The 12,249-nt window shown below is 52.4% G+C and overlaps 1 protein-coding gene across 1 annotated transcript; it reads right to left on the bottom strand.

Moving 5' to 3' along the window:
• Positions 1-6,748: 6,748 nt before the first annotated feature.
• Positions 6,749-10,696, bottom strand: haao (3-hydroxyanthranilate 3,4-dioxygenase). Its single transcript, XM_023804302.2, has 10 exons — positions 10,358-10,696; positions 9,791-9,869; positions 8,804-8,887; positions 8,546-8,652; positions 8,342-8,431; positions 8,054-8,097; positions 7,710-7,855; positions 7,406-7,474; positions 7,130-7,212; positions 6,749-7,006 (listed from the first exon to the last, which is right to left on the bottom strand). Exons 1-10 carry the CDS (start codon positions 10,447-10,449, stop codon positions 6,928-6,930), a joined length of 873 nt encoding a protein of 290 aa, XP_023660070.1. The 5' UTR covers positions 10,450-10,696; the 3' UTR covers positions 6,749-6,927.
• Positions 10,697-12,249: the final 1,553 nt, after the last annotated feature.

Raw genomic sequence — 12,249 nt, 5'->3', positions numbered from 1 at the left:
GATGGTAGGATGAGGACAGTGTGCAGGCAGCAGGAAGATGGCAGGATGAGGACAGTGTGCAGGCAGCAGGGAGATGGCAGGATGAGGACAGTGTGCAGGCAGCAGGAAGATGGCAGGATGAGGACAGTGTGCAGGCAGCAGGAAGATGGCAGGATGAGGACAGTGTGCAGGCAGCAGGAAGATGGCAGGATCAGGACAGTGTGCAGGCAACAGGAAGATGGCAGGATCAGTACAGTGTGCAGGCAGCAGGGAGATGGCAGGATGAGGACAGTGTGCAGGCAGCAGGGAGATGGCAGGATGAGGACAGTGTGCAGGCAGCAGGGAGATGGCAGGATGAGGACAGTGTGCAGGCAGCAGGGAGATGGCAGGATGAGGACAGTGTGCAGGCAGCAGGAAGATGGCAGGATGAGGACAGTGTGCAGGCAGCAGGAAGATGGCAGGATGAGGACAGTGTGCAGGCAGCAGGAAGATGGCAGGATGAGGACAGTGTGCAGGCAGCAGGAAGATGGCAGGATGAGGACAGTGTGCAGGCAGCAGGGAGATGGCAGGATGAGGACAGTGTGCAGGCAGCAGGGAGATGGCAGGATGAGGACAGTGAGCAGGCAGCAGGAAGATGGCAGGATGAGGACAGTGTGCAGGCAGCAGGAAGATGGCAGGATGAGGACAGTGTGCAGGCAGCAGGGAGATGGCAGGATGAGGACAGTGAGCAGGCAGCAGGGAGATGGCAGGATGAGGACAGTGAGCAGGCAGCAGGAAGATGGCAGGATGAGGACAGTGTGCAGGCAGCAGGGAGATGGCAGGATGAGGACAGTGTGCAGGCAGCAGGGAGATGGCAGGATGAGGACAGTGAGCAGGCAGCAGGAAGATGGCAGGATGAGGACAGTGTGCAGGCAGCATGGAGATGGCAGGATGAGGACAGTGAACAGGCAGCAGGAAGATGGCAGGATGAGGACAGTGAGCAGGCAGCAGGGAGATGGCAGGATGAGGACAGTGTGCAGGCAGCAGGGAGATGGCAGGATGAGGACAGTGAGCAGGCAGCAGGAAGATGGCAGGATGAGGACAGTGTGCAGGCAGCAGGGAGATGGCAGGATGAGGACAGTGTACAGGACAGTGTGCAGGCAGCAGGAAGATGGCAGGATGAGGACAGTGTGCAGACAGCAGGAAGATGGCAGGATGAAGACAGTGAGCAGGCAGCAGGGAGATGGCAGGATGAGGACAGTGTGCAGGCAGCAGGGAGATGGCAGGATGAGGACAGTGTGCAGGCAGCATGGAGATGGCAGGATGAGGACAGTGAGCAGGCAGCAGGAAGATGGCAGGATGAGGACAGTGTGCAGGCAGCAGGGAGATGGCAGGATGAGGACAGTGTACAGGACAGTGTGCAGGCAGCAGGAAGATGGCAGGATGAGGACAGTGTGCAGACAGCAGGAAGATGGCAGGATGAAGACAGTGAGCAGGCAGCAGGGAGATGGCAGGATGAGGACAGTGTGCAGGCAGCAGGGAGATGGCAGGATGAGGACAGTGAGCAGGCAGCAGGGAGATGGCAGGATGAGGACAGTGTGCAGGCAGCAGGGAGATGGCAGGATGAGGACAGTGTGCAGGCAGCAGGGAGATGGCAGGATGAGGACAGTGAGCAGGCAGCAGGAAGATGGCAGGATGAGGACAGTGTGCAGGCAGCAGGGAGATGGCAGGATGAGGACAGTGTGCAGGCAGCAGGGAGATGGCAGGATGAGGACAGTGTGCAGGCAGCAGGGAGATGGCAGGATGAGGACAGTGTGCAGGCAGCAGGGAGATGGCAGGATGAGGACAGTGTGCAGGCAGCAGGGAGATGGCAGGATGAGGACAGTGTGCAGGCAGCAGGGAGATGGCAGGATGAGGACAGTGTGCAGGCAGCAGGGAGATGGCAGGATGAGGACAGTGTGCAGGCAGCAGGGAGATGGCAGGATGAGGACAGTGTGCAGGCAGCAGGGAGATGGCAGGATGAGGACAGTGTGCAGGCAGCAGGGAGATGGCAGGATGAGGACAGTGTGCAGGCAGCAGGGAGATGGCAGGATGAGGACAGTGTGCAGGCAGCAGGGAGATGGCAGGATGAGGACAGTGTGCAGGCAGCAGGTAGATGGCAGGATGAGGACAGTGTGCAGGCAGCAGGGAGATGGCAGGATGAGGACAGTGTGCAGGCAGCAGGGAGATGGCAGGATGAGGACAGTGTGCAGGCAGCAGGGAGATGGCAGGATGAGGACAGTGTGCAGGCAGCAGGGAGATGGTAGGATGAGGACAGTGTGCAGGCAGCAGGAAGATGGCAGGATGAGGACAGTGTGCAGGCAGCAGGGAGATGGCAGGATGAGGACAGTGTGCAGGCAGCAGGAAGATGGCAGGATGAGGACAGTGTGCAGGCAGCAGGAAGATGGCAGGATGAGGACAGTGTGCAGGCAGCAGGAAGATGGCAGGATGAGGACAGTGTGCAGGCAACAGGAAGATGGCAGGATCAGTACAGTGTGCAGGCAGCAGGGAGATGGCAGGATGAGGACAGTGTGCAGGCAGCAGGGAGATGGCAGGATGAGGACAGTGTGCAGGCAGCAGGGAGATGGCAGGATGAGGACAGTGTGCAGGCAGCAGGAAGATGGCAGGATGAGGACAGTGTGCAGGCAGCAGGAAGATGGCAGGATGAGGACAGTGTGCAGGCAGCAGGAAGATGGCAGGATGAGGACAGTGTGCAGGCAGCAGGAAGATGGCAGGATGAGGACAGTGTGCAGGCAGCAGGGAGATGGCAGGATGAGGACAGTGTGCAGGCAGCAGGGAGATGGCAGGATGAGGACAGTGAGCAGGCAGCAGGAAGATGGCAGGATGAGGACAGTGTGCAGGCAGCAGGAAGATGGCAGGATGAGGACAGTGTGCAGGCAGCAGGGAGATGGCAGGATGAGGACAGTGAGCAGGCAGCAGGAAGATGGCAGGATGAGGACAGTGTGCAGGCAGCATGGAGATGGCAGGATGAGGACAGTGAGCAGGCAGCAGGAAGATGGCAGGATGAGGACAGTGTGCAGGCAGCAGGGAGATGGCAGGATGAGGACAGTGTGCAGGCAGCAGGGAGATGGCAGGATGAGGACAGTGTGCAGGCAGCAGGAAGATGGCAGGATGAGGACAGTGTGCAGGCAGCAGGAAGATGGCAGGATGAGGACAGTGTGCAGGCAACAGGAAGATGGCAGGATCAGTACAGTGTGCAGGCAGCAGGGAGATGGCAGGATGAGGACAGTGTGCAGGCAGCAGGGAGATGGCAGGATGAGGACAGTGTGCAGGCAGCAGGGAGATGGCAGGATGAGGACAGTGTGCAGGCAGCAGGAAGATGGCAGGATGAGGACAGTGTGCAGGCAGCAGGAAGATGGCAGGATGAGGACAGTGTGCAGGCAGCAGGAAGATGGCAGGATGAGGACAGTGTGCAGGCAGCAGGAAGATGGCAGGATGAGGACAGTGTGCAGGCAGCAGGGAGATGGCAGGATGAGGACAGTGTGCAGGCAGCAGGGAGATGGCAGGATGAGGACAGTGAGCAGGCAGCAGGAAGATGGCAGGATGAGGACAGTGTGCAGGCAGCAGGAAGATGGCAGGATGAGGACAGTGTGCAGGCAGCAGGGAGATGGCAGGATGAGGACAGTGAGCAGGCAGCAGGAAGATGGCAGGATGAGGACAGTGTGCAGGCAGCATGGAGATGGCAGGATGAGGACAGTGAGCAGGCAGCAGGAAGATGGCAGGATGAGGACAGTGTGCAGGCAGCAGGGAGATGGCAGGATGAGGACAGTGTGCAGGCAGCAGGGAGATGGCAGGATGAGGACAGTGTGCAGGCAGCATGGAGATGGCAGGATGAGGACAGTGAGCAGGCAGCAGGAAGATGGCAGGATGAGGACAGTGTGCAGGCAGCAGGGAGATGGCAGGATGAGGACAGTGTACAGGACAGTGTGCAGGCAGCAGGAAGATGGCAGGATGAGGACAGTGTGCAGACAGCAGGAAGATGGCAGGATGAAGACAGTGAGCAGGCAGCAGGGAGATGGCAGGATGAGGACAGTGTGCAGGCAGCAGGGAGATGGCAGGATGAGGACAGTGAGCAGGCAGCAGGGAGATGGCAGGATGAGGACAGTGTGCAGGCAGCAGGGAGATGGCAGGATGAGGACAGTGTGCAGGCAGCAGGGAGATGGCAGGATGAGGACAGTGAGCAGGCAGCAGGAAGATGGCAGGATGAGGACAGTGTGCAGGCAGCAGGGAGATGGCAGGATGAGGACAGTGTGCAGGCAGCAGGGAGATGGCAGGATGAGGACAGTGTGCAGGCAGCAGGGAGATGGCAGGATGAGGACAGTGTGCAGGCAGCAGGGAGATGGCAGGATGAGGACAGTGTGCAGGCAGCAGGGAGATGGCAGGATGAGGACAGTGTGCAGGCAGCAGGGAGATGGCAGGATGAGGACAGTGTGCAGGCAGCAGGGAGATGGCAGGATGAGGACAGTGTGCAGGCAGCAGGGAGATGGCAGGATGAGGACAGTGTGCAGGCAGCAGGGAGATGGCAGGATGAGGACAGTGTGCAGGCAGCAGGGAGATGGCAGGATGAGGACAGTGTGCAGGCAGCAGGGAGATGGCAGGATGAGGACAGTGTGCAGGCAACAGGGAGATGGCAGGATGAGGACAGTGTGCAGGCAGCAGGGAGATGGCAGGATGAGGACAGTGTGCAGGCAGCAGGAAGATGGCAGGATGAGGACAGTGTGCAGGCAGCAGGAAGATGGCAGGATGAGGACAGTGTGCAGGCAGCAGGAAGATGGCAGGATGAGGACAGTGTGCAGGCAACAGGAAGATGGCAGGATCAGTACAGTGTGCAGGCAGCAGGGAGATGGCAGGATGAGGACAGTGTGCAGGCAGCAGGGAGATGGCAGGATGAGGACAGTGTGCAGGCAGCAGGGAGATGGCAGGATGAGGACAGTGTGCAGGCAGCAGGAAGATGGCAGGATGAGGACAGTGTGCAGGCAGCAGGAAGATGGCAGGATGAGGACAGTGTGCAGGCAGCAGGAAGATGGCAGGATGAGGACAGTGTGCAGGCAGCAGGAAGATGGCAGGATGAGGACAGTGTGCAGGCAGCAGGGAGATGGCAGGATGAGGACAGTGTGCAGGCAGCAGGGAGATGGCAGGATGAGGACAGTGAGCAGGCAGCAGGAAGATGGCAGGATGAGGACAGTGTGCAGGCAGCAGGAAGATGGCAGGATGAGGACAGTGTGCAGGCAGCAGGGAGATGGCAGGATGAGGACAGTGAGCAGGCAGCAGGAAGATGGCAGGATGAGGACAGTGTGCAGGCAGCATGGAGATGGCAGGATGAGGACAGTGAGCAGGCAGCAGGAAGATGGCAGGATGAGGACAGTGTGCAGGCAGCAGGGAGATGGCAGGATGAGGACAGTGTACAGGACAGTGTGCAGGCAGCAGGAAGATGGCAGGATGAGGACAGTGAGCAGGCAGCAGGAAGATGGCAGGATGAGGACAGTGTGCAGGCAGCGGGGAGATGGCAGGATCAGGACAGTGCAGGCAGCAGGAAGATGGCAGGATGAGGACAGTGTGCAGGCAGCAGGGAGATGGCAGGATGAGGACAGTGAGCAGGCAGCAGGGAGATGGCAGGATGAGGACAGTGTGCAGGCAGCAGGGAGATGGCAGGATGAGGACAGTGTGCAGGCAGCAGGGAGATGGCAGGATGAGGACAGTGAGCAGGCAGCAGGAAGATGGCAGGATGAGGACAGTGAGCAGGCAGCAGGAAGATGGCAGGATGAGGACAGTGTGCAGGCAGCAGGAAGATGGCAGGATGAGGACAGTGTGCAGGCAGCAGGGAGATGGCAGGATGAGGACAGTGTGCAGGCAGCGGGGAGATGGCAGGATCAGGACAGTGTGCAGGACCAAGAGGTGAGTTAGAAATTAGGCTGTACTTTAAGATCTACTGTATCATCAAGACATATATTAGCCTAATAGGTAAATATTTATTTCTGATGGCTGTTAGAGCTGGGGGGACTGAGAGGGCAGGAATAACACCAGACTGCTGGACCAGACCAGGCTGTTTGTAAATGTATAGGCTTATTACTTTTACTAGTATACTTCTCCTAGGATAATTCCTGGGAGTTATCAAAACCAAATTCTTTTGGATAGAGATAAGGATAATGAGATCTTCTGTATTGATTCTCATTTTGTCGCATGTCCAGACCATGACCACATGTGTTGCATACATGTTAGCAAACACCCCTAGTGCATCTTGCAGTCTTAACATTGATCCTGGTGGCGACTATTCATATTGACGCGGTAGCAGACCGTAATGGTCATAGAAGTATTATGAAGGCAGTACCCCCCAATTATGGAGGGGTAATTCGCACTCTGATGCAGACTGAGAATTGAGGCGTCAGCCAACACATTCCAGTGGACATTCCAGTGGACATTCCGTTAGCGATATCAGGACTGCAGAGAAATACACATGGTGCTTTTCATGGCAGCCAGCATTACAGCGAGAACTACAACTGGTAAGCTCCCTGAAACAATATCCTGTCCTGATCTGGCCAATTTCTTGCACCCTGTGCCCATGACTCGCATACTTGGCATACTCAGTAAAAGGAAGATGACTGTGTTTTATCCCCATCACTTTGATGCTCATTTGTGGGGGTATCTGGGAGCACATGAGACACCCGGCACAGGTGACTGTACAAGATCCATCATTTTAAAACATTAGGTTAAATACATTATCCTCAGACAATTTAATGTTGCCAGTATAAACATTTATATATTAATTACTGCACATATTTACATATATAATAGTAAAAATGAAATTGATAATTTGACAGTGGAATTAATGTGGAATTAAAAAGAATCGCCTTCAAGCAGGTAAAACCGTGAAGTCTTCTATCTGCAAACTGATCTGAGGTCAGTGACAGCTCAGGTATAGGTGCTTTTCCTCTCAGGATCCTGTGTGAGCAATAGAGCGACACAACCCTTGTCACGTGCCCACTGGTACCTGAAAGGGAAAGAAAAAGCTCAGAGGTTCCCCTGGCACTGACAGTATTGTGATCACACGGCAGCCTTCATTCCGTCCTCCTTAGAAAGAGCTACAGGATACATCTGCTCCTTGCTCACTCACCCATTTTGACCAGGAATTAGCAGGCTGTCTCTGGGGGAGAGCGAGTACGGGGTGCTGTCCACAGTCACTTGGGATGTTCCTTCCTGTGTGGGACAGAGACGATCGATGCAAAACAGGTGGGCACATGGGGGCAGCAGTTCCCCGGGGGACCGTCGTGGGCGGAGCCATCACACATCACACATGCGCTCCACTTATTTCTCTCCTTGCTGTCAAATCAAACCGGAAGGGGGAGGTTCCAAAGACCCCACACTCTTTTGGGTCGGCCCGGGGACATACCAGCTGCCAGATCCAAACATCAGTGTTGCGTGTGCATGCCGCCGTCTGCCCTGGCCCATACAGCACAGCCTGAGAGGCAGGAGATCGACGTCAGTGGAGTCCCTCCTATTACAACAGGCTATCAGCAAACTCAAGCTCACCTCCCGGCCGTAGTGTCACTAGTTCAGCCCTAATGGACCCCATGTCTCAGCAGAACTATGCCTGCCCTGCCCTGTCACAGCCACCGCGGCAGGCCGAACGTCCCAGAGCCCTGACTCTGCCCGATCGGGCCCCTGTAACTGAGCAGGTGATACCCCAGGGGTACCTCGGTTTCAAATTGCGCCCCGAACATGTCGAGGGGTCGTCCCTGGTCCAGCTCGGCGTGGCGTCGAGACACCCAGTCCCCAAAGCTGAATGGCGTCATCACGTTCATGGTGTTGAGCTGGAAAGGGGGCTGGCGGAAGGACTCGTCTGTGTGTGGTGGGAAACGGCGGCCATTAAACGGAGCACCATATAAACGCTGTGTAACAGGAAGAACTGATCAACATGTGGATTTTGGACGGAGCTGGGGTGCAAATTGACCCCAGTATTAAAAGTGTTCATTTTTACTACAAGCTGGGTGGTGTGGTTTTGGGAATACCCCACCAGCATGAGGAATGGATCAGTCACCTGGGCTTGGTTTTCCAGTTCTGCATTGTTCGGACTTGAGGAACCTGCCACACACACACACCATACTAGTGAATACAGAACAGAGCAGACATCTGCCAAGCTTCCACAATCTGAGCGGAAACCAGATCAAGATGCAGTAACCAGACTTCTGTGGGCAATGTTACCACACATCCTCCATCACTGTCGTTCCCAGAACAGCACTTCATTTGACCGACATCCTCTTTTCTTGGTAAGATTTGGTTCTGTCCCTTTTATGGTAATGTTGAGTTCTGAGAGTGCACTTCTTACTCCTGGATGACTGGAACCAGCTGGACTCCCAGGTCCTCACAGTAGAACCAGCGCTCAAACAGAATATCTGTGGTGTTATCCACATAATATCTGGAACACGGACAGAAGACTCAGAAGGATAACTCAGCCCAAATAATAAATTAGAGATGTGTGTTTGCTGCGAGTCACAGCTACAATGGTTTCCTCAAAAGCCCACAGAAGTACCTCAGGCAATCGGTCTCAGAAAGAAGCCTCTTCCGTTCCACTACAAGACCCACCGTGTTGGCCTCTCTCTGGGGGGAATGGGGGATCCGTGCGGGGAGCAGAAACATCTGTGGACCCCCCCCCCACCCCAGACAAAAGATATGTAGTAACATCACTATCATAAAAACGTAGATTATACATGACAGTGCTGAATTCTGGATCACTGGGATGGTTCGCGACCACAACGACGCACTGCCACCACCAGGAGGGAGAACCCACCTCCCCTTCCCGGATGAGCACCTCCCTGTGCTTTCCGTTCTCTATCACCTTCAGCACCATGTCACCTCGGAGCTGGTAAAACAGCTGCAGTACCAAAAAGCAGTCAGTAATTACAGAGATTATGCACACTCGTATACACATGTACACTTTACTGCTCAAATATTTAACCACTGCATGTTACAGTTTGACATTTCAGCACCAGGCACGTAACTGCAAAGCAAGTTTATGGGTTTGACTCCCCCCAGGAATTTGTTTGCTCTCAAGCGGGCTTATAGGCAGGTAGTAAAACAAACAAATTTGCTCCCTCCCAGAGGCGGAGTGATAGAACAGCCAATTGCCTGGTGCCCAGAGCTGGGAGGGGGCCCCGAGGGGGGGGAGTCAAACCCATGTCATTATGATAGTACATCATAATGACATATCAGTTTTATTAGTGTATCCTGTTTTTCACAAAATGATGATTTTTTTATGTTTTATTAAATTCTGTTATTAATTCAGAATTCACAGTAGTGATACAAAAATTTTTTTACTATGTTGGGGTGACTTGGAGGGCCCCATGGAGTTTTTTGCCCACAGCCCCCAGAGTCCCTAAAATCGACTCTGCTCCCAGCTGTCTGGTCTGCGAAATCTTTTGGATCTTTTGGTAGGGTGGCCTGACCTCAACTCCCGTAAAATCATTTTTGGTTAGATGCCCGTTTAGCACATACAATTAAACTGGGTGTCCTGAAGTGCTTTTTTGTTACCAGCTCAGGTATAAGTCAAGAGTGCACCAATATGTGCAGAAGAAAAACCACGCAAACAGGGATTGACACAAAACACGGTAAAATCGGGTAGGACAGGTGGGCTACTGCGGTCACACATCGCCCACATATAATTTATCAGTACCTAGAATCTACTTTCACTTCTTCTGCATATCTGAAAAGACTGTGTGTGAATACGAACACGGGGAAGTGTGTGCGTGCATTCTGACATGGCATCAGCATACAGTACCTCTTCTCCTTCCTCAATATGATAATCCTTCCTGGTATTGGGACCCCCTACAAACATGATGTTTAGCTGACGCGAAAACCTGCAAGCAGGAAGAAATGGTTAAGAGAGTAAAAAATCAAACCGTGGGGGCGCTTAATCTATGACCGAGATCGCGCTGCTTAGCCGGCATTTGCCTGTGATCCTGGGATCAGCTCCGATGCTTTTTCATAAGCCCTAAGGAGCCCAGTAGCTCGAAATAAATTTCGAGGGGCGCCTGGTTTCGGTACATTTCGCCGATCGGGGGTGATCCTTCATAGATACGCTGATCTCTGGGGGGGGGGGGGGGGGGGGGGGTTTAGTTGGGGTGTCAGCCTCGAGAGGGTTCACATAACGGGGGAGGTCCCCCTCTGCACATTTCGCCAGGGACCCCTTCAGCCGATCTGCCTAGTTTTCCTATGCTTAGATACAGCCAAGTGCATGTGCGCGGCTCTGATTTATGGCCAAGCTACGAGTTACATGTCCCCGACTACCTCCCCGAACGCACAGCAATAGCACAGCTGCTTTGTCGTTGTCTGTCCTCTTACTCACATAAGTTTGTTGCAGACCGGTGGAAGGAAAGCCTTCTCGTTCTCCGCAATCCATTCGTCCACATTGACAAGCCTGTTTTCGGTGTTCTCCATTATCAGTGATAAAAGTAATTCATGTGTACGAAGTTGTCCTGAACTCCCACCAACGGACTCAGACCAGACTATTAGTCAAAAAAAAAACTTACGGGGGAGGTACCGTACGTTTCTGCGAACTAAGGTTAAACTCCATTTCCCAATAAGTTAAATGATAAATGAATGAGCGACCAAAGACCAGTCTAGAGATTAAGCAACACAGCCGAATTGCGTTAAATACCAGGCATTACTGAACGCAGCTGTCTCGTGGCGAGATCGACTTCCGAATACTTTCTTCTTATTTACGTTGCGATTTTACAGCAGCTTATTTACTTGCTCCCCACGGTAAATTTAGCGTGATCGCCATGGTGATCTAAAGGGGCAATCGCGCACAACATCTTATATTCAGTTTCAATAATCGGGGTGAATTCAGGTATTGTCGGACATTAGGTAATGTGGAACAGTTATTTCCTGTTTTATTTCTTAGCTGAAGTAGATCCAATATTAGAATAGTTGTTATTGAGAGCTGGTGTAGAATGCACGTGATCAAAAACGATTTTATTGATTTGAGGTCAGAGTTGGGGACGTGGCAGGCATTTTACTGGAATATCCCTCAGAAATCACAGTGAGGTGAATGATGTGCTTTTGATTGTGATGATATAAATCTGTCGTAAAGATAAATTGTACATAATTTGTATGTTAATTATATAAATGATATACTCGTTCAGCAAAATAAATACTTTAAAGTGACAAAAACGTTAAAGAGGGACAGCCTGTTTCACGTAATGTGGGACAATTTTATAGGCTCTCCAAAGAAGAGAGAAAGTAAGTATTTGACAGGATGGAGTTCCAAATTCCAAATATAAACAATAAGCATACATAATCCATCCCTCTTCTGTAACCACTTGTCCTATTCAAGGTTGTGGGGGGTTCAGAGCCTATTCCAGAGACTACTGGGGCAAGGTAGGGAACAACACAGGTTGGGATACCATCCTATCACAGGGCACACTCACACACCATTCACTCCCACATACAGGCAATTGGATAACTCCAATCAACTTCAGTTTGTTTTTTAATTATGGGGGGCAGTGGTAACCAGAGTACCCAGAGGAAACCCCACAACAACACAGGAAGAACACACAAGCTCCACACATAGAGCCAAGGCCAAGACTCAAACCCGGGTCCTGTGAGGTAACAGTGCTAACCACTGTACTGGCTTATATGCATAATAAATAAACACTAATATTTTTTTATTTATTTATGAAACAGGCCAACTTGAATTTGTTAAATTATTTTAGTGTACAATGGCACCAAGGCAGACATAGGCAGAAAAGAAAGTGAGGAAGGTGAAGGGACAGACGGCACGATACATGGGGTGAGGAAAGGATGGCAGGAGCAGCAGTGAGGAGGACTGAGCATAAGCAACTGGGGCAGGAAAGGCAGACACCAAAGCTGAGACCATTAGCACTGGCCTGGAATGTACCAAAATTGACACTTCAGTGCAGAGTGAAGGCCAACATTCAGGGCCATGGCCAATCAAAATGAAGAAATGCTGTGTTTACAAAGGAGGAAGAAGAAAAGCTGGAAAATGTAATCAAAACCTTGTCAAAAAGGGGGTTTCCAGTGAAAAAGCCAGATGCACAATTAATGTTCAAAGGACCCTTGAGTTGTTTTGTGTATTAAATTAAACTCAATCATCAAAATCCTATGCAAAATGCAATTATTCAGTTTTGATGCTAAAATAAATAATATGTCCCATATTACTTGAAATGCGTCCCACTTTACCTTATGGGTGTATGGAGTGTATAGACCTGTATCATG

The sequence above is a fragment of the Paramormyrops kingsleyae genome, chromosome 3, assembly GCF_048594095.1.
Source record: "Paramormyrops kingsleyae isolate MSU_618 chromosome 3, PKINGS_0.4, whole genome shotgun sequence".
Taxonomy (NCBI): domain Eukaryota; kingdom Metazoa; phylum Chordata; class Actinopteri; order Osteoglossiformes; family Mormyridae; genus Paramormyrops; species Paramormyrops kingsleyae.
Note: the sequence above shows the minus strand (reverse complement) of the source record. Positions and strands in the feature narration are given on the sequence as shown.